Source organism: Meles meles, chromosome 20, assembly GCF_922984935.1.
Source record: "Meles meles chromosome 20, mMelMel3.1 paternal haplotype, whole genome shotgun sequence".
In the NCBI taxonomy this organism is placed as follows: domain Eukaryota; kingdom Metazoa; phylum Chordata; class Mammalia; order Carnivora; family Mustelidae; genus Meles; species Meles meles.
Window position 1 is genome coordinate 52731879 of NC_060085.1, and position 22536 is coordinate 52754414.

The 22536-nt window shown below is 42.5% G+C and overlaps 2 protein-coding genes across 2 annotated transcripts; one reads left to right on the forward strand and one right to left on the reverse strand.

The window, feature by feature from the left end:
• Positions 1 to 4694: 4694 nt before the first annotated feature.
• On the reverse strand, positions 4695 to 4985 carry LOC123933072 (40S ribosomal protein S26-like). Its single transcript, XM_045991987.1, has one exon. The coding sequence runs from the start codon at positions 4983 to 4985 to the stop codon at positions 4695 to 4697; it is 291 nt and encodes a 96-aa protein (XP_045847943.1).
• A 4161-nt stretch (positions 4986 to 9146) lies between these two features.
• On the forward strand, positions 9147 to 16504 carry VHL (von Hippel-Lindau tumor suppressor). Its single transcript, XM_045992339.1, has 3 exons — positions 9147 to 9548; positions 11529 to 11651; positions 14266 to 16504. Exons 1-3 carry the CDS (start codon positions 9209 to 9211, stop codon positions 14460 to 14462), a joined length of 660 nt encoding a protein of 219 aa, XP_045848295.1. The 5' UTR covers positions 9147 to 9208; the 3' UTR covers positions 14463 to 16504.
• Positions 16505 to 22536: the final 6032 nt, after the last annotated feature.

The window sequence follows — 22536 nt, forward strand, 5'->3', positions numbered from 1 at the left end:
CTGAAGGCAGAGGCTTTAACCCACTGAGCCACCCAGGCACCCCTGGAAGTCAATTCTTAAAAGCCAAGGATGCCTGTTGAAAAGAGAAAAATCAGACCTACTGTATGAAAAGCACTAAGGTGAAAATACGGGAAATGAGAGGTTTAGTTCTGGGAGATTAAAACTATAAAGTATAAACATTCATTCGTTCCATAAATACTTATTAAGGGATTACTGTGTGCCAGGTATTGTGCTGAGCATTGAGAATATTGTAGAGAAATCATGATCTCGCCTTCACAGCACTTGAGTGAGGGTCATATGATAATCACACACACAAAAAAATTACACATGGTGCTGTGGAAGGCTGGAGATCTGGTGATCAAGGAAGATGGTCTGTAATTCTGTCTAACTAGGCCATTCAGTCTTGTGGAGTAAATTCTAAAGGCAGAAGCAGTGCAGAAATAGCAGAGTTCAGAGGGCTTCTCTTTTGTCAAAGATGAACTTCAGGAAGAAAGAAAAATATAAAATCTATTAAGTACCAGGCACTGTACTAAGCATTCCACATGCATTAAAGCTATGTCATTATCTTCATTTTGAAATTAAAGAAACTGAAGCATAGTGAAAAGGGTAGTCAGAGGGGAGTGCTGGATTAGAGCGGTTCATCATTTCCTGCCTTGGCAAAAATGATGGCATGAGTAATCTGAGTCAGACGTCTACAAAGGAACACCAGAACCTGGGTGATTTTGCCATGGGCTCTCCTTGAAAGTACATTATACAAAGAGACAGTGATCCTGATGTCCTCCAGCAGGATAGTGACCAGCAGGGATACGGACTCCCTGCTGTATTGAACATCAAAAACATGGAAACATTTGAGGAAAACCCTAAGGAAAGACAGGACTTCCTGTTAAATTATAATGACTTGGAGACACCATAATTTACAGGACACATGCAGACATACGTGCTTCCAGTTTAGTGAGGTGAAACATAGCAGTTTAGTGTTAGAAAAATGCCTACATCTGTAAAGTGAGATCAACTGTTTAAATGCAGGCCTTAAAATGGGTATTACATCGTTGCAGATAGTATTCACCAAGATCATTTAAGAGGAAGGAAAACATATTTAGGATATACCAAGTAAAAGGAAAACTACAGGCTGTATTCTTATGTTACACTTTCCACTATAAAAACATGGAGAGAAGAAAATGCATCCAAATGTTTTAATACAACTGGTGATTTCTTTCCCCTTATACTTTCATGTCTTTTCTAAATTTTCCTTTAGAAAATTCCCATTTTGCCTCGTTTATATCTTGACCAATTGAAAATACAAAGAAGTAGGGGCGCCTGGGTGGCTCAGTGGGTTAAAGCCTCTGCCTTCAGCTCAGGTCATGATCCCAGGACTCTGGGATCGAGCCCCGCATCCGGCTCTCTGCTCAGCGGGGAGCCTGCTTCCTCCTCTCTCTCTCTGCCTGCCTCTCTGCTTGCTTGTGATCTCCTTCTGTCAAATAAATAAAATCTTTTTAAAAAATAAAATAAAAATACAAAGAAGTATAATAAAGCAAACATTGATAATTTTTTTAAAAGATTTTATTTTTTTATCTGACAGAAATCACAAGTAGGCAGAGAGAGGGAGGGAAGCAGGCTCCCTGTTGAGCAGAGAACCCGATGCGGGGCTTGATCCCAGGGATCATGACCTGAGCCAAAGGCAGAGGCTTTAACCCACTGAGCCACCCAGGCACCCCTACTTTTCTTTTTTTAAAAGAAAATACATGATGAGTCTAAAATCCCCTTTAACTTCCACTCCAGTCCCATTTCTCTCCTTCATCCCCAGGGGCAATGACTATCACGGGTTGGAGGTGTATCTCTAGCCATTCTATTTTTTCCTCAATTTATTTCAAATTTACATATGGAGTTCACATTTTGGTGTATAGATCTGAGTTTTGACAAAACAGGCATGTAACTATCACCACTATTAAGTTACAGAATATCACATCAACCCCAAACGAGACTGTGACCAGACCCTACCTTCAGGCTTAAGCCTTAGCAACCACCGATCTGCCTTCTGTCCCTGGTTTTGCCCATTCCGAAATGTCATGTAACGGAATCATACGTGCATAGCCTTTTGAGTCTGGCTTTTCACTTAGCATAATCAGTTTGTGATCCAGCCATGTTGTCGCATGTATCAAGAGCTTATTCCTTATCATCGCGAAATGGTGTTCCACTATCCACTCACCAACTAAAGGACATTGCAGTTATTTCCAGTTTTTAGCAATCATCACTAAAGTTGCTATAAACACTTCCATGTAGGTTGTGTTGTGTATGTGTGTGTGAACAAAAGTTTTCATTTCTCCTAAGTGAGAATCATCTAGGAGTGAGATTGTTGGATCATGTGGTAAGTGTATGTTCAGCTTCATGAGACATTGCTGAACTGCTTTACCATGGTGGCTATTAACATTTTCCATTCTCACCAGCAATGCAAAAGTGCACCAGTTGCTCCATATCCCTGCCTGCACTTAGTAGGTTTTTTGTTTTTTTAAAAAGTTTTAGCTATTCTAATAGATTAGACAGTGGTAACTCACTAAGATTTTGATTTGTATTTCCCCAGTGACAACAATGTAGAGTACCTTTTCATGGGCTTGTTTGCCATCCTCTTTGAGGCCTTTGTTGATTTATTAGGTGTTCTTATTGTTGAATTTTGATAGTTCTTTTATCCAGGCCAATTTTTAGTGTTTCTCATATACTTGTATGTACCTGTAATCTATATATGGTATCATATTACTTGCACAGTGGTTAAAATTTTTTTTAAAACAACTAAAAAACAAAAGAACTTGATTCCCCCAAACAATAAAAATTTTGGCCTACGAGGGGCACTTAGGTGGCTCAGTTGGTCACGTGTCTGCCTTCGGCTCAGGTCATGATTACAGGGTTCCTGGATCAAGCTCCATGTTTGGATCCCCGCTTCTCCCTCCCTCTCTGCCTCTCCGCATGGCTCATGGCTGCTCTCTCTCTTCCTGTCAAATAAATAAAATCTTTAAATAAAATAAAATAAAATTTTGGCCTATGATATCTTTCCTATTTAATAAGTTGATACTGCATTTTTCTTTTATGTTCTTTTTTCTCTGAAGTTTTCATATGAATGTCATTTTGGTGTCCTTTGGGTTGCATGGGAAGATACAGTGAATAATGACTATGTTATATGCTTCAGAGCAGAAATTATGTGTCTGTTTCTCACTTTACCTCCACTGCCTCCTGCACAGTAGACATATAATGTATTTTATGCTAATGATTTGCCTTCTGAGGCAAAATGTTTGTCAATGTCAAAATGAATTATTTATTGAATTTGACATCTTACTTTAAAAAAGACTTTTTTTTTAAAGATTTTATTTATTTATTTGACAGACAGAGATCACAAATAGGTAGAGAGGCAGGCAGAGAGAGAGAGGAGGAAGCAGGCTCCCCGCTGAGCAGAGAGCCTGATGCGGGGCTCGATCCCAGGACCCTGGGACCATGACCTGAACCGAAGGCAGAGGCTTTAACCCACTGAGCCACCCAGGCGCCCCTGAAAAAGACATATTAATGTTTCCCCTTATAATGCATTTATTGTCCGTGTGTACTCTTTTTTTTTAAGATTTTATTTTTAAGTAATCTCTATACCCAACATGGAACTCAAACTCATAACCCTGAGATCTAAGAGTCACAGGCTCCACTGACTGAGCCAGCCAGGCATCCATGTCCATGTGTACCCTTAAAGTCATAATGGGATGTCATACTAAATGAATTCAAATTGGGGGATAAAATAATCTCAATTCAAAATTATGTTATATGAATATATATATACATTCTTGGTACTATTCTTAAAATATTTCTACAAATGTTTCACAATGAAATTATTTTTCAAATATGTTACGGGTGGGGAGGCAGATTACGGCACAAAACCAGCCTTATGCTTGATAGTCTCAATAAACCCAAAGGCGCCAGAAGAACCAAAGGAAACCCTGACCCAGAGTCTTTCAATGCAAACATTGATGCCAACGGGTAACACTTAGCTAAATGTGACAGTTGCCCTTTTGCTCTGTCAGGTTGTCAGTGAGATCCAAGGAGAGGCTAATACAGGACCAGCGTCGCACAGAAAATGGAAAACTGATGTGGGAGTCCTTAAATAGCTCTGCATTGATTGGGACTAAGGAGACCCAGGTTTTAATTTTGGCTTGGCCACCAGCTAAGAGGGTGGGAATGTCACACAACCTGTCCAGGCTAGTTTATTCATTTCTAAAACAGCAACAGTAGACTAGATTACTGCCTAAAATTCTTTCTCATCTTAAAGTTGTCTTATTTCTAGTTAACCCTAATCTTTTGGACAACTTGGTGTACAGGTTAGCTTTTCTTCAGAAAATAAACCTGAGAGCCTTAAATCTATCTGATTTTCTTGTTGTATGACCTAGTTGACACCCACACCTGCCTTTGGAAAGCAGCTGCATTTTTGTACAGTTACTGACAGTACCAGCTGTCTGCAAACGGCCTAACTTAAGTCCCAATTCACATTCTCCAAAGCCAAGTTTCAACAAATGTTTTCTTCTTTTGCTGTATGAAGTATAATTGACATTCCCCCTCTCCCCGGAGAACAGCTTTTCTTTAGTTCTTAAGGACTTAGCTCCTTACATAGGCTTTGGTAGATGTTGTGGGGCAGCACCCATGGGTCTAAATTGGGGTGGTGCCCTGACTTAGGCTGGATACTTTGGTGCTTCATGAGAGCGATTCCTGACTACCTTGCTGTGAATGGCACAACTCATGCAATAATGTAGTTTCCCATACAGCTTGGGAAGCACATAGGCATCGAAGACACTCTCTTTAGAAATGTCCCTGACTGTGGCAGCCTCTACTATGTTCCGAATAACAAACTTCTTAATGGTCTTGTCCTTGGGTACACAAAGGGCGCGGTTGGTGTAGCAAATAGCCTGCCTGTGGCCGTGGCCCTTTTTGGCACCACCATTATTTCTTCTTTTCTTGGTCATCTTGGAAGAGGGACCTGAGAGAGTGGGCAAACGTTTTCTTGTATGCAACAGTATGAAACTGAGTGCAAATGCTAGAAAGGAGCCTGGAGATGAAAAGATGACTTCTGTCCCACTCAGCGTGACCTATAGTAACAAATACTCTTTACAAACATGGCTTCAGGTTCATGAAATAAAGGTAGAAAATTAAAAGTACTGGGTAACAAGAGCAACCTAACAGAAGTTGGTACATCTCTAATGCCAAAGACATCAGTTCCCCATTTCTTCCTGCTTCTGATATCTAGGTCAGGTTAGTTTTTCAAGAGATTGAAAACTGCTTTATTATCAAGAGGTTTGTAATCCATTTATGCCTAATAGCTCACTGGCTCAAACCTGTTACTTTTTAGTTTTTTTAATAAATATGCAAATTAAACCAAATTACAGGGTAGAAAATATTTCCAAGTATAATAAAGAGGTTCTCTTGAAGGTTCTTATGGCTGGCTGAGAGAAGATTTGTTGTATTTAGCTTATTTCCCACTCACATTAGAAAATATGAAAGTCCTTCAGAATTATCCTTCTTCAGAAATCTTAATGATGAGGAAACAGAAGGCAAGCTGAGGACAAAGCAGAAGCTGACACCCTGCAACCCCCCCCCCCCCCCATGGAATATATGTGACTCTTCTCAGGCACTCCTGGCTGCCCTAAAAGAAAAACAAATAGTTAACTTGTGGAGATCACAATCCTGCAAGACCTGAGTCTTTCTCAGTTTACAAATGTGCTATGATGTGCTCGCTTCGGCAGCACATATACAAATGTGCTATGATTTACAAGGAAGTTTGTTTATCAATAGCCTAACTTCCAGACACCCATAACTCAGTTTCCTGAAGCCCTAACATCTCCCTCCCCTCCATAACATTGAGGGAGGCTGAGGCAGAAGGAAATGTAAATAAAATTGAATATCTTTGGAACATGCAGCCCATTGACAAGGATGTGGGATAGGAAGAATGTAACATTCCTCCAGAAAACTCCCAACTGTCTTCATGTTAGTGTCTCATTAGAGGGATAAACAGCCTTGGCTTGACAATAACCAGGCCTCCAGTATCCTGAGAGTCTTCGTTAGCATATGGGAGTCCTTCTGGACACCCCCTTTGTCCTCACCTCCCCAACTCCTGAGTATATAATCAGCCACTTGTCAAGACCCCAGGGCAGTAGCTCTTCCTGCCCACGGGTCCTGTCCACATGTTTAATAAACCACCATTTTGCATCAAAGACTTCTCAAGAATTCTTTCTTGGTCATCAGAAAGGAAGAGAGGCACCAGTGAATAGCTTCCCTATGTCTAACCTCAGAAGAAGAAAATGAACTCCATCTAATTTTTTATTATGACGAGATGACTGAAAACAATCTGAATTTAGCAAATCCGGGCATATTTAACCCCTCTGAAACTCAGTCTTCTTTTATTGGACTTTTATTGGACTCAGTTTGAGTTCAAATAAGTAACCTATCAACACCTTAGTTTTGTTATAAGGATTAAACATTATGGTTTTAAAAAAAGAAATAGAATGATTTAGTAAATGTAGATTAAAATGTAATTCTGCTTGTGCACAAGCTCAGTCGCACTATCTCTGTCAAAATCTTTAAAATAAATAAATAAACTTAAAAATATTAAAAAAAAGAGAGAATTGACTTAGGTAAATTATATCTCAATAAGCCTGGGGGCAAAGAGGAGCTGATTTAGTTGTTTTCATTACAAAGGTAATAAAAGTACATCTAGAAGATGGAGGTGAGGAAGTAATTACATGTATTTTGCATAAAGGTTATCACACTACACATACAATTTGATGGGTTTTCTCCCCTATATTTTTATTCATTTCTATATTCTAAACAAGCTTTCCCTCACTTTAATGGGGTTGGCATTTTCCAACATGTTTTGTGAAGCAGTTTGCATCAGTCTTTCGGGTCAGGCAGTCAAAGAAACCGAAATGAGGTTGCTCAGATGGGTCACTGTACATCTAAAATCATAAATCTAAACCTCTTTTGTTTTTGCAGATTTGATTGAGAACAGCTGCCCCAGGAGTATAGCCAAACACAAAACAAAAAAGTTTACTTATCCCTTCTCCTTCTGCCATTTCTTCTAAATGTTGGGGCCATAGTGCTGGGCTCTGAGCTTAAATCTATGTCCCTCTTTGGCTTGGGGCTCCAGGTGGATTTTTCAGGAAGTGGTAGGCCTGTAGGAGTCAGGGACCTGGAGGCAGTGGGTATAAAGTCAATGAGAAGCAAACTGGATTGGGAAATCTGTCTATGAGCCCTTATTTGACATTCAACATGGATATTTATTTGTCTGATGGGGCATGGGAAAGGAAAACTCAGATCCATTCTTTTCTGGGATACAACTTTTCTGGGAAGCCTAGCCCAACAAACCACTTTACACCTTTCTCTTTTACAACCAATAGCATACTGTAACAATATGTCTTGTATGCTTTCCCAGTAGCCTGTGAGAGTTTTCAGGACAGAGACAGTGTGTTTAATTTATTTTTATAATATTAACCACGGCTATATGTTGAGTGCTTACTATGTGCTTGTCACTTACCACTTTCCACTTAACACTTGTCCACAGTTTTGTCACCTAATTCCTAAAAATGGGCAACGTCTCAGAGAATTTAAAGAATTTTGCCCAGTATCACATATCTGAAGCTACAGGCAGAATGAGAACCCAGGTGGGTGTGAATTTCAGAGGGCACCCCCACTGCAGTGCCATGTGTTAGTCCCTTTCAGTTTCCTTTAATCCGTCTGACTATGTCCAGAAAAACCTGGTGTGACAACTAATACTTGGCATTTAATATCTAACACTTGGTTAAACCGGTGGAACCAAAGAAGCACAGTCTCAGGGCTTTTAATAGACTATAGATTAAATTTAAAAACTGTTGTTTTGTTTCCTTTGAAAGTTCCACTGTACTCTTCTGTGACAAATGAAAGCGCATTTTCACTGATGGTAGTAATATAAAATTTCTTAAACTTGTTTAACTGTTTCTTGTGTGTACAGAATACCTTTAAGAGAAGTACAGGGCACCTGGGTGGCTTAGTTGGTTAAGTGACTGCCTTTGGCTCAGGTCATGATCCTGGAGTCTCAGGATCAAGTCCCACATCGGGCTCCTGCTCAGCAGGGAGTCTGCTTCTCCTGCTGACCCCTCTTCTCTTGTGCTCTCTCTCTCTCTCTCATCCTTTCCCTCTCTCTGTCTCTCTCAAATAAATAAATAAAATCTTTAAAAAAGAAAAAAAAAAGGGAAGTACAAAAAATTGATGGTAGTACTTGCTTCCGTGGACTTTTCCTGGGTGGCTGGGGGAAACTAGGACGAGAGGGAAATTTTGACTTTATTATGATCTTCTATACAAAATTCGAGTTTTGTGATCCCAAATGGCGACAAAAATGTATGAGAAAATTATTAAATAAATAATAGCGCGTATGGTAGGGAGAATACGGCAAAAACAAGGAAGGTATCAAGAGACCGAATGAAGTTAAGGAAATGCTGCATCAAAAACTTATTAGTGGGGGGCGCCTGGGTGGCTCAGCGGGTTAAAGCCTCTGCCTTCAGCTCAGGTCATGATCCCGGGGTGCTGGGATCGAGCCCCGCATCGGGCTCTCTGCTTAGCTGGGAGCCTGCTTCCTCCTCTCTCTCTGCCTGCCTCTCTGCCTACTTGTAATCTCTATCTGTCAAATAAATAAATCTTTAAAAAAAAACAAAACAAAACAAAAAAAACAACAAACTTATTAGTGGGACGCCTGGTTGGCTCAGTGGGTTGAGCCTCTGCCTTCCGTTGGGGTCATGGTCTCAGGGTCCTGGGAATGGAGCCCCACATCCGGCTCTCTGCTCAGCAGGGACCCTGCTTCCCCCCTCTCCGCTTACTTGTGATCTCTCTGTTAAATAAATAAATAAAATTAAAAAAAAATCTTATTAGTGCGGGGGGGAAAACAAATCCACTTTATAGAGAAATAGCCTGACACTAGCCTCCGCCTCCTGGATGCTCGGTTCCAAAGGCTGGAGATCCCACCCGCACTGCGACAAGGTTTCAAGCCCGCCATTTCTGCCACAGTATTCCTTCCCTGACCGAGAGCGCGCGAAAACAGCTCGCGCTCTTGCGGGGACGCGCACGCACGCATGCGGGGACGCGCACGCACGCCCAGCTCCGCCCCGTGAGGCCCGCAAATCCGGAGTCTGCGAGGCTGGGGTTGTCTAAGCTCCGGGAGGTAATGCCCCGGAAGGCAGGGAACGTGGAAGAGGCCGAGGCGGGTGCGGCGGAGGTGGGCGCCGAGGAGGTGGGTCCTGAAGAGGACGGCGGGGAGGAGTCGGGCGCGGAGGACTCCGGGCCGGAAGAGTCTGATCCGGAGGAGCCGGGCGGCCAGGAGGAGATGGAGGCCGTGCAGCCGCGTCCAGTGCTGCGCTCAGTGAACTCCTGCGAGCCGTCGCAGGTCATCTTCTGCAACCGCAGCCCGCGCGTCGTGCTGCCGGTGTGGCTCAACTTCGACGGCGAGCCGCAGCCCTACCCGACGCTGCCGCCGGGCACGGGCCGCCGCATCCACAGCTACCGAGGTAGGCGGACTGGGGTCGCCCTGGCCGGGCGGGCCCAGGCGGCCCGCGCCTCCCGCTTTGTCCCAGGGCGCAGCGAGCGCCTGCTCGTGCCCCTGAGAGGCTGTGACAGATCCAGGTTGACGCTGCTAGTGAGTGGCACCTCATTCTCTATAGGACTGAGTAATTTTCCTGAGGTGACTTTTCCCCCTTACACGCGTATTTACCACTAAAAATGCTCCCTGTCTAATGCCCATTAGTTCAGTCCGCGAATGGGGAGAGTCTCAGGTTCTCTAGTGTCCCCAGTGGGCCAGTTCCGCGTGGGGTTCCTGCCTTCAGGGAGAACACAGTCCGGGGGCGGGGACGGGTGAGTGCACACACAGCTAACTCGCCAGTGTCCCAGCTGCTGCTAGAGGCAGCACGGCGGGAGGTGGGGGCTTGGAGCAGGCTCCTGCCGGGTGAAGGGACGGGGTGTGTCGTTTCACTTCGAGCACCGCAGAGCCGAAGAAAGGGAGGCCCGCCGGCCGCAGAGGGGCTGACCAATCCAAGACAGAGGAGTTGAGAGTTGCAGCCAGAGGGAACCGCGGGGGCTAACCACACCTGCAGTCTCAGCGAGGGGAAGCCTGAAAGACGGTTTTTCCCCTGGGGAGAGAGGGGCCGTGGAATTTTTAAGCAGGGAAATGACGGTGACAGATTTTAATACCGAAAAGCTCCCCCGAGTTGCACAGTGGTTTGGAGAGGGAAGACTGCTGCTGAGGAGCCAGTTAGGAGGCTGTTGTAATAATGAGGGATACCGGGGCCTTATACCTAAGGAGGCAGTAATCTTCCCATAGCTTTCAGAAAAGAGAAATAGGACTTGGTTAATTTTCACAGCCATCCTGGCAGGATCCCAGTGGATCCTTTTGCCTTGAGAGGAGCCTACTCAGAAATCCTCACATTTTCACACCGGACTTCCCTTGATATTAAAAGAGGGAGAACACAATTCTTCTGGGGGCTAACATTTCTGTCGTGTCCTATTTTATCCAAGAAATTGTGAATTTTGTATTCTCCAAAATTTATCTGTGCCTGGTTTAATATAAAAGTTTTTAAAAAATTACTCTGTGAAGCTACTTAATGTCACTGAACTGTATGTAAACTGTAAAACTGTGTGTTTTACCATAATAAAAAAAATTATTTACCAGTTTACATTTCTTAAGTTTCCCCAGCAAATCAAGTAAGTTTGTGCCCCAGGAACACATGATTATTTAATTAATTAGCTAATTAATTCATTTTTAATGATGTGTTTATTCAGACAGTCTCTACCTCCCTTAATAGAAAGTTAGGTCAGGGGAGGGGGAGTTCCCTTCTTCCCTGCCCTCTTTTTTTTCCCCCCAATATGATGTATTTGTTTCTTAAATTTAGGTATAATACACATGCAGTAAAATGCACAGATCTTAGAGTTTGATGTGTTTTTGACAAATACAGCAACACCTAGACCGAATTCTAGATTAGAACATTTCCATCACTTTAGAAAGTTCCCTCCTGCCCCTTTCCACTCAATCCCCTCTCTTCCAGAGGCAATCATTCTTTTGGTTTTTCACACCATAGATTAGCTGCGTCTTTTCCTACAAAATGTACCCTTTTCTGTCTGGTTTCTTTTTGTCAACATGATGTTTTTGCACCTTCTTGTTCTTGAGAAGCACAGATGTAAGGAGTTGGTGAAGTTCTTTCTTTTAGTTTGCCGTGTTTGGTGTGATTTGCAATTCATGAACTTTGCTTTTTGACCATGGTAGCAGAAAAGGCATGGTATTTGGAGCCTCAAGTACATGCTCTTTTCCCCTTACCGTTGCTGTTTCCTTGAGCAAGTTGCTTGGCCTTTTTTTGTGAGGATTGAGTAAGATAATATTATTGGAAGGGCTTTGTCTGATATTTAAGCAGAATGAGAGTCAAGTACTTCAGTGTCAATCCAGGAAGATGAAGGAAGTGGGTGTGTGGCTACATAACAGCCTCTGCTTGTTTTAACAGGTCACCTTTGGCTCTTCAGAGATGCAGGGACATATGATGGGCTTCTGGTTAACCAGACTGAGCTCTTTGTGCCATCTCTCAATGTTGATGGACAGCCTATTTTTGCCAACATCACACTGCCAGGTACTGATGTTCCATCTTACTTTTTTTTTTTTAAGATTTTATTTGTTTGTCAGAGAGAAAGAGCACAGGCAGGGGGAGTGGCAGAGGGAGAAGCAGGCTCCCTGCTAAGCAAGGAGCAGGCTCCTAGGACCCTGGGATCATGACCCAAGCCAACGGCAGTCAGTAGAACATGTGACTCTTGATCTCAGGGTCATGATTTCAAGCCCCATGTTGGGTATAGAGATTACTTAAAAATTAAAATAAATAAGTAAAAAGAATAAATAAAAAGATAAGGCTATTGTAGTAAGTAGAGAATAAACCATTTGAAGGAGCCAAACCTTTATTAGTTTTTACTGGATGCTAGCCGAGTTATCCGACTTTTCTGTGTCCTGTTCTCCACCACAAATAAAATGGAACAAATTTATTTGTAGGCTTTATTTTTTTTTAAAGATTTTATTTATTTATTACAGAGATCACAAGCAGGCAGAGAGGCAGGCAGAGAGAGAGAGAAAGAGAGAGAGAGAGAGAGAGGAGGAAGCAGGCTCCCATTGAGCAGAGAGCCTGATGCGGGGCTTGATCCCAGGACCCTGGGATCATGACCTGAGCTGAAGGCAGAGGCTTTAACCCACTGACCCACCCAGGCGCCCTATTTGTATGCTTTATATTGAACAAAGATGTTGTGGTTTCTCAGAAGCTCTTGGGCTGTCAGAGATGGGGTAAATTAAAATATCTGTTTGTAGGGGTCCCTGGCTGGCTCAGTTGGTAGAATATGCGACTCCTGATCTCAAGGTTGTGAGTTCAAGCCCCACAGTGGGGGTAGAGGTTATTTAAAAAATTTAAAAAATAAATAAGTAAATAAAATACTTGATTGTAGAATTATGAATACATTTTGTTTACCAGACCTTAGAACAGAATTATGCCCTGGAGTCTTAGGAGAAGAATAAGGTATAGAGGATGAGATACCACAGCTTCTACTGTTATATCTTCTTCTTTTCTTTTCTTTTCTTTTTTTTTTTTTAAAGATTTATTTATTGGGGTTCTTGGGTGGCTCAGTGGGTTAAGGCCTCTGCCTTCTGCTCAGGTCATGGTCTCAGGGTCCTGGGATTGAGCCCCGCATCGGGCTCTCTGCGTAGCAGGGGGTCTGCTTCCTCCTCTCTCTGCCTGACTCTCTGCCTACTTGTGATCTCTTTATTTAATATAAATCTTTATTTATTTATTTATTTGACAGAGAGAGAGAGAGAGAACAAGCAAGCAGAATAGCAGGTTGAGGGAGAGGGAGAAGCAGGCTCCTTGCTGAGCAGAGATCCCAGAACCTGAGCTGAAAGCAAATGCTTAACCGACTGAGCCACCCAGGTGCCCCTCGTGTTGTATCTTTTAATGTTATTTAACCCACTCAAGCTCAGTGCCAAATAGGTTAAAAAAAAATCACCGAATTGAACATTAACATCATAGTTTACCATTTGTTTAAAACTCAGTTGATTAGGTTGAACCTAAAGAAACTGATGTTCTTGTGGATTAAAAACCCCCAAAAACAAGGGTACCTGGGAGCATGCAGCTATTGATCTCAGGGTTGTGAGTTTGAGCCCCAAGTTGGGTATAGAGATTACTTAAAAATAAAATCTTAAAAACAAACAAAACAGGGGCGCCTGGGTGGCTCAGTGGGTTAAAGCCTCTGCCTTCTGCTCAGGTCATGGTCCCAGGGTCCTGGGATCGAGCCCCACATCGGGCTCTCTGCTCAGCGGGGAGCCTGCTTCCGTCTCTCTCTCTCTCTCTCTCTCTCTCCCTCTCTCTCTGCTTGCTTCTCTGCCTATTTGTGATCTCTGTCTGTCAAATAAATAAATAAACCCTTTTAAAAACAAACAAACAAACAAAACAAACCCAAATGCCTGTAGCTTCATAAGGTTCAAACTGATACATATATGTGGATCCTGTTTTAAGGAAGTAGGTGTACAAAAATTGATGAGTTGATAAGTTAAATTGATAAATGTAACTTTTGGCTTATAGGATGCCCTTAAAGAGTAAATTCCCCAGTGAGTTTAAAATAGAACTGGAGTTTCTCAAAATCCAGTTACAAACTGTTTTGGTTATCTATTGCTTTGTGACAGCTACCCCCAAACTAACAACTTCTTTCTTATTCATAATTCTGCAGTCTAGGCTGAGCTCAGGTAGGTGGTTATTCTGCTCATTGGTGGTCGTTGGTGTGGCTGACTGCTGGCAGGTTGGCTGGTGGCTGGGCCTCTCTCCTATGCATTCTCAGGGCTTGTTCCTCTTATGTAGTCTCTTATGCAGGGTAGCTCAGGGCTCCTGAGAACGTAAAAGTGGAAGTTGTCAGGGCTTCTTAAAGGTTAGGTTCAGAATTGGCACAGTGTCTGTTACATCACCCACATTCATTTAGTTAAAGCACATCACAAACAACACTTGTAGGGGGAAGTTACTACATGAAGTCCTGCATACCACGGAGGTGTGCATTAGGGCCATCATGTTACACTCTGCCACACATAGGCCCCCACTTTTTTTGCCCAACGTGAGGTCTGTATATAGTAAGTGGAATTGCTGTGGTTGGCAAAGCCTCTTGCTCCTCGCTTGTCCCAAAGCTTGAGTCTGCTGCTGAGGATTTGGTTTTCTGCATTTACAGTGTATACACTGAAAGAGCGGTGCCTCCAGGTTGTCCGAAGCCTAGTCAAGCCCGAGAATTACAGGAGACTGGACATCGTGAGATCACTCTATGAAGATCTGGAGGACCACCCGAATGTAAGAAAAGACCTGGAGCGGCTGACACAGGAGCATATTGAAAATCAACGGCTGGAAGGGGAGACTGAGGATTTTAAATGAAATTTGCACTCCTGAGTTTCAGCCTTTGATGGTACTGACTAGTCTTGATCTACATTTAGGACTGGTCACTTATTCTCAGATTCAAGGTGTCTCATTTTCAGAGTAAAAAATTTCCTCCATTGCTTATAGGAAAGTTAACTGACTTCAGTAGGCACTGTGATGTTTAGGGGCAAATAACACAAAATGTAATTTAATGCCTGCCCCTTCTAGAAGTATTCATCAAGTAGTTGCATTTCTGCCTCCTAGTAAGTCAGGAAAGTTTCTATATAAGGCCTTTTGTGTAAGTAATTCAATAAGAATTGCAGCATATTCTTTAATTGTAAGAAAGCAGTGGCATCTGCTTTTAATTGCTGTGTTGTGGTTGGTGATGTGTCCACCTCCCACTCTGAGAAGACAGAGATGTCCTTGAGGCAGGGACAAGTCTGTCTTCTCTTTGAGACCCCAGTGCCTCACACATTATGAGCCTTCAGTCACTGTTTGTTGAATGAACAAACCAGTAGATACTTTGGTAGAAAGTGTTTGGAGGTTTTGCCCTTTTTTGGGGGGTGGGTAGGTGGGGACCTTACATTATATACAGTAAACAAATGTTTTAAAGGGAATCACTTTTATAGAAAGCACTTTTTATAACTTTCTAAATTTTGTGCTTTTCTCTGTCCACTGTTGTTGTGGTTCTATTTTATTTGTTTCTAAACCAGGAGTAGCTTTCTACAGTTATTGTGATAATCGCTTTCTGAAACTTGACATCTGCACAGAAGATAGGAGAGAATAGCTATCCTCTTGTTTAGTTCTAGTATTAAGGAGCTGCTACTGTACTGTAAATAGTTTTTGCTAAGTATGGGCATTTCTGTTACTTTTTGGTAAATCCACTACATTTCTGTTTGGCTTAGCATTTTTTTTTTTTTTTTTTTTTAAACGCTGCTGGTGTTTTAACCATGGGCCAGTGGTGTTGGGGCAGTGGGGACCACTAAGGGAAGTCACTTGCGGGCTCATCTGGACTTGCAAGGGTCCTATTTCAGCATTTTTCATCAGGCAGGATCTGGTGACACTTTGCACCTGGCTGGAGAAGAGGCGGAAGCCCTCCACCTCTTGGAAGTTACTCATAACACACAGTGGATTCAGGGAGTAGCCTGAAATGTTTTATAATTTTATAAATGTACAAATCCTTTCTTATAGGCTGGACTTAAATTGATTAACTCAAATTCATTACTTCTATCAGGCTTTCTTTTTTGGTAACTGATAGTTAAAAAAAAAAAAAATTCCCCCAGTAAAGAAAATTTTGGTAAAGACAATAAAGTAAAAGGAAAAAAAGATCACTGTAGCTACACTACTTGAATAGAGTCCCAAAACATTTTGAACTTTTGGCCTTTTTAGGGCATGTTGTGGTTGGTTTGGTTTTACATAGTTGAGATCGTACTGAATATACAGTTTTGTATTCTACCTTCTTAGTTATAATTTTATAACTTAAATATCTTCCCATGGTATTATAAGCTCTTCGTAGACATTAGTGCAGTCTTCCTTTTATGAACAATGGGATATTTCTTGGTATCTTAAGTTCTTGTTTTAACCTTTGAGCACAATGCCTGTGCTCTAAAATCAGCGTGAAGTAAGACAGTGCCCCACAGTTTCCCCTAGATTTTGTTTCACCTCATCTTAATCCCCTCTTTCAACATTCAGTTAATAAATTGGCCTTTGTTTTTTAGGCATGCTGTAGTAATCAGTGACACACGTCTCTGTGTCTGACGTGTTACTGAGCTGCTAGGTGGGAAGGAAGAAATGCTGGGGAGCAGGCAGCAGTGTGTATTCAAGGGTGGGATGGGATGGGGGATGTCAGGAAGTCTTCTGTTGCTGGATTTGTTCAACATTGGTTTAAATTTTTTTTAACCTGTCTTTGTGTCCAAATGAGATTCGTGTTCATCCTGTGAAAACTGCAGTTTGAGTACTGTGTTTTTTTGTGTTCAAGGAGGATTGAAAACCTGTAGCATGAATAATATATGTTTTTCATTTGAGATCTTATGGCTGTATTAAATGTATTGCTCCTAAGAGACTGTGATGTTTCCTATTTTGAATTAAAAAAAAAAACCAAAAAGCTGTTCTTGAATATGTTAAATGGTGCTGAGCTAAGGAAATAGGTTTGATATGTCTCTGTGTGGCTCTGTTGTGAGACACCTGTGTTTCTGTAAAGGCTTAAGTGGGAAGGGGCATTGCAGACTCAAGCAACTGTCTTCATGCTCAGGCCCTTTTCTTTCCAATCCTGGGTTTCTTTTATTTTTTGTTTTTTATTTTTTTATTGCCTTAAGTAATCTCTATACCTAACATGGGATGCAAACGCACAACCCCAAGATCAAGAGTTGTGTGCTCTACTGAGCCAGCCAGGCACCCCACCCTGGTTTTATGTATGTATATATGTGTGTATGTATCTATTTAAAAATTTTTTTTCTTTTTCACCTTGTGGTTTTTTTTTTTTAAAGATTTTATTTATTTATGTAGAGAGAACACAAGTGAGGGGAGGGATAAAGGGAGAGAGAGAATCTCAAGCAGACTGTGCTGAGTGTGGAGCCCAGTGCAGGGCTCTGTCACATGACCCTGAGAAAGGACCTGAGCTAAAACCAAGCTTGGGACACTTTTTTTTTAAAAAAGGTTTTATTTATTTATTTGACTGAGCAAGTAAGAGAGAGCATGAGAGGGGAGAAGGTCAGAGGGAGAAGCAGACTCCCTGCTGAGCAGAGAGCCTGATGTGAGACTTGATCCAGAGACTCTGGGATTATGACCTGAGCAGAAGGCAGTTGCTTAACCAGCTGAGCCACCCAGGCGCCCCAAGCGTGGGACATTTAACCAACTGAGCCACTCAAGTGGCCCTCCTCATCCTGTTTTTTGTTTGTTTGTTTGTTTGTTTTAAGATTTTATTTATTTGACACAGAGAGATCACAAGTAGGCAGAGAGGCAGGCAGAGAGAGAGGGGGAAGCAGTCTCCCTGCTGAGCAGAGAGCCCAATGCAGGGCTCGATCCCAGGCCCCTGAGATCATGACCAAAGGCAGAGGCTTAACCCACTGAGCCACCCAGGTGCCCCATGTTTTTTGTTTTTTTTTTTTTTAAGAACATTGTTTCTTTTAGCTTCATTTTTCATGTAAAAATGAAATACCACTGTGAAAAAAATTAAGCACTACATAAAAGCATTAAGAAAAGTACTCACAATGAGGAGTTGGTTTTTTTTTCCCCACATAAACAGAACCAACCTTAACAGACACCTTCCTGAAGAAAATATACAGTTGGCAAATAAGCATATGAAAAGATGTGCCACATCATATATCACTAGGGAAATGCACATTGAAACAAGAAGGAGGGGGCACCTGGGTGGCTCAGACAGTTAAACATCTGACTCTTGATCTCAGCTCAGGTCTTGATCTCAGGGTCATGATTTCAAGCACACACCCACACTGGGCTCCACACTGGGCATGGAGTCTACTTAAAAATAACAAGATACCAGTGCACACCTGTTAGAGTGGCCAAAATCTGGAGGAGGCCAACAAATGCTGGCAAGGATACCAGCAATAGGAATTCTCACTGCTGGTGGGAATGCAGAATGGTACAGCCACTTACAGTTTGGCAGTTTCTTTTCTTTTCTTTCTTTCTCTTCCTTTTTTAAAGATTTTTATTTATTTATTTGACAGAGAGAGATCACAAGTAGGAAGGCAGGCAGAGAGGGAGGGGGAAGCAGGCTCCTGGCTGAGCAGAGAGCCCAATGCGGGGCTCGATCCCGGGACCCAGAGATCGTGACCGGAGCTGAAGGCAAGGCTTAACCCATTGAGCCACCCAGGCGCCCCCAATTTGGCAGTTTCTTACAAAGCAAACATTCTCTTATATATTTCAGTAATCATGCTCCTTGGTGTTTACCCAAGGAGTTAAAAACTTGGATATTTATAGCAGCCTCATTTATAATTGGCAAAACTTAGAAGGAATCAGGGTGTCCTTTAGTAGGTGAATGGATAAATGAACGTTTCCAGACCACAGAATACTATTCAGCACTAAGCAGAAATGAGCTGTCAACCATGAAAAGACATGGAGGAAACTTTAATGCATATTATTAAGTGAAAGAAGCCAATCTACAAAGGTCACATAGTGTATGATTTCAGCTGTATGACATTTCTGGAAAAGGCCAAACTATGGAGTAAAAAGATAATGGTTGCCAGAGTATGGAAGGGAGGGTGGGATGAATAGGCAGAGCATGGGATTATTTTAGGGCAATGAAACTCTTCTGTATGATACTCTAATGGTAGATATGTGAGTTTATAAAACATAAAATATACAACACCAAGAATGAACCCTAAAGTAAACTATTTTTTTAAAAGATTTTATTTATTTATTTGACAGAGATTACAAGTAGGCAGAGAGGCAGGCAGAGAGAGGAGGAAGCAGGCTCCCCGCTGAGCAGAGAGCCCGATGCGGGGCTCGATCCCAGGACTCTGGGATCATGACCTGAGCTGAAGGCAGAGGCTTTAACCCACTGAGCCACCCAGGCGCCCCTAAAATAAACCATTGTCTTGGGGTGATGATGGTGTGTCAGTGAAGGTTCATCAGTTGTAACAAATGTACCATTTGAGTGGGGATGTTGATCATGGGGGAAGCTTTGCATGTGTAGGGGCAGGAGGTATATGGGAAATACCTGTACCTTTCTCTCACTTATGCTGTGATCTTAAAGTCTATTAAAAAAAAAAAAGGAACCAAAGAAGGTAAGTTGTTTCCATTTCATCAGCGCTTATATACTGAGAAGGTGATAAAAGGACAGGCACTGTCCCAGAAATCTACACACTGAGGGTATGAAACAGGTGTCAGTGTTTCGTACTCTTGACATGTGAGCACCAGAGTGAACTTTCAGATAATTTCACACGAGGTTTCTGTATCCTCGTATTCTTACCACCTTACTCCTACTGTATGCCAGTCACTGGGCTGCCTGATACCCCTTCAGTATTTCCCTTTTTTGTTGGCACACCTGAACTCCCTGCCCCAACCAAACTTTTCCCTGGGGCTTCCCCTCACCATAGATTGGGACTGGGAGATAGAATTTTCTCTGGGAGATGGGATCTGTGGAATCTGACACTATTTTCCAGATAGCCAGTGTTAGAAGTAAGTGAAGCTGTAGGACACCAACTAGTGTTGCAGAGAATTGCTTGTTGTGGGGAATTGCTCCCCCCACCAACATCTGGTGACCAGAACTGTCAAAAGTTAAGTGTTCTGTGTAGGGTCAAGGAGAAAAATACAGGAGAAGATAGAACTGGGTTTTTTCCTACACAGAAGGAGGAAATACTAGGACTGAGTATTTTCTTAATTCACTCTGTGAAAATTAGCGAAAGGAAAACTCACTGAAGTGGAGTCAGGAGGCCAGCAGGGGGAGCTCTCGCGGCCTTATCAGTTGTAGACCTCAACAGGAAGAGAGGGACATTGTAGGTGGACACTGCTATCCCAGTGGGAGGAAAAAAGGTTTTCCTCTTCTCCCAGCAATAACCTAGCCAATGAAACAACTCAGCCAATGAAAAGCTACCATACTTTGAACTCCCAGTTTGTTCTAATGGACTTTTTTTGTTTTGTTTTGTTTTGTTTTTAAAGATTTTTATTTATTTATTTGACGGAGATCACAAGTAGGCCGAGAGGCAGGCAGAGAGAGAGGGGGAAGCAGGCTCCCTGCTGAGCAGAAAGCCCCACGTGGGGCTCGATCCCAGGATCCTGGGATCATGACCCGAGCTGAAGACAGGCTTTAACCCACTGAGCCACCCAGGCACCCCTGGACTTTGTTTTTGACAGCGCTCCCAACTCCACTCTTTCCTCTGTAAAAGAGCCTTCCTGTTTTTTGTTATGTGACTTGCCTATGGTTTTGTAGTATCTCATGTTTTGATTTGTAATTCTGTGCTATTCCTTAATAAACCAATTTTTGCTGGTAAAATAACTGACAGTTTTCTTTTTAAGGTTAACTACTCTTTTTTTTTAACAATGATCATGTATTCAAAAAATGAAAATATTTAAAAATTTTTAATTTATTATTCTTAAATTTTTTTTTAAGATTTTATTTATTTATTGGACAGACAGAGATCACAAGTAGCAGAGAGGCAGGCAGAGAGAGAGAGAGGGAAGCAGGCTCCCTGCTGAGCAGAGAGCCCGATGTGGGACTCGATCCCAGGACCCTGAGATCATGACCTGAGCCGAAAATCTTTTTAAAAAAGATTTTATTTATTTACTTGTCAGAGAGAGAGAGACTGCACAAGCTGGGGGGAGCAACAGGTAAAAGGAGAAGCAGGCTCCCTGCTGAGAAAGGAGCCCGATGCAGGACTTAATTCCAGGACTCTGGGATCATGACCAGAGCAGAAGGCAGACACTTAACTGAGCCATCCAGGTGCCCCAAATGCAGGAAGCTTTTTAAAATGCCAGTGCCTTGTTGTTATGAACACTAGGTGGTTAAAATAAAAACTTAAGGAACATCTGGGTGGCTCAGTCCTTTAAGCATCTAACTCTTGATTTCAGCTCAGGTCATGACCTCAGAGTTGTCAGATCAAGCCCTACACAGGGCTCTGCACTGGGCATGTAGCCTGGTTAAGATTCCCTATTCCCGGGGCGCCTGGGTGGCTCAGTGGGTTAAAGCCTCTGCTTTCTGCTCAGGTCATGATCCCGGGACCCAGGGATTGAGCCCTGCATCGACTCTGCTCAGCGGGGAGCCTGCTTCCTCCTCTCTCTCTGCCTGCTTCTCTGCCTACTTGTGATCTCCGTCTGTCAAATAAATAAATAAAATCTTTAAAAAACAAAACAAAACAAAACAAAAAGATTCCCTCTCCCTCTCCTCTGCCATTTCCCCCACTCTCTCTAAAAACAAAAAAATAACAAAAATAAATAAATAAAAACTTTAAAGATGAGAGACTCTGAAAAAAATAAAAATGCCAGGGCCTGAGCCCCACCCCAACCCCACCTACAATTGAATCTGAATCTGTGGAGGTCAGGCTGGTCATGTATAGTTTGTTAAAACTCCCTCAGTTGCAGCTGGAGTGCAATCCACTGACTATAATTTCAAGGTAATTAAATGTGAATAGGTCAAAATGATACAACTGTATAACTAGTTACATTCAAGCTCAATAATTGTTTCTAGTTGATTGTGGTAGAGAGGGTGTTAGCCATGGAAAGCAGCCAATTAGGGGGAAAATGAACTGTGCAGGATCAAAGGAAATTTCTCTTTGTGGTGAGGCAGTATAATCGAGTAGAAAGAGTACTTCCTTTGGGGTCAGGTTTGGGTTGAATCCTGTAACTTGGCCAGTTTGGAGTTATGCCTCACTTTTCTCATCTGTAGGATGGCAACAATAAACCTACCTTGTAGGGTTGTTGTGAGGATCCCAGATAATGTATGCTGAATGCTTGGTCCTGGGTAGGTGAGTGGCAGCACTATTAATTCGTAATAACAACGATCTAACTTTGAAGAATTTATTCTAAAAATTTGGACCAAGATGTGCCCCTAAGATGACCTGCTTAGGCCCTGAACTACTTAGGTCTCCTCAGAGGAGAAAATCCTGGGACTCAGATTCCAAGCCCTGGGGATCAGGTGAAAAGGAAACTTGCCAAGAGCCCAGGGAGATAGCAGAGAGAGGAGTTGTTGCGACTTGTCTGTACTGCACTGGCCAAGGCTGAATGCAAATCTCCTGTGGTCTCCAAGCCCCATCAAGGGAAAGAGGTCCCATGCCACTACGGGAATAATCCTACAAAGACAGCGGCTCTGTACTTGCAGAAGAGAGAGAGACGCAGGCAGAGGACTCTGTAAGTAGAAAAAAATGAAAGAAGAGGATGTTTGTCCTGGGATGTAGGTGCTTTCTCCTTCAATTCCACCTTCAACCACTGCTGAAACGCAAGACTTCCTCTGAAAAACAGTCACAGAACACTGAAATAGACCCGTTTTCCAACATCGAAGGGGTGGACTTGCAAACAAGCAACACTTTATTGGGCTAAGAACGCTACCGTTTATCCGTGTCAGCTTCACCCCAATCCTTCAAAGTGGCTACGGTAGGATATTCAGTTTACAAAAGAGAAAACTGTAAATTTGCTCCAG

Coding starts and splice junctions, on each gene's coding strand:
- LOC123933072 (XM_045991987.1), bottom strand. CDS start 4,985: ATGACCAAGAAAAGAAGAAATAATGGTGGTGCCAAAAAGGGCCACGGC.
- VHL (XM_045992339.1), top strand. CDS start 9,209: ATGCCCCGGAAGGCAGGGAACGTGGAAGAGGCCGAGGCGGGTGCGGCG. Junction 9,549..11,528: donor CCGCATCCACAGCTACCGAG/GTAGGCGGACTG, acceptor TTGTTTTAACAG/GTCACCTTTGGCTCTTCAGA. Junction 11,652..14,265: donor TGCCAACATCACACTGCCAG/GTACTGATGTTC, acceptor CTGCATTTACAG/TGTATACACTGAAAGAGCGG.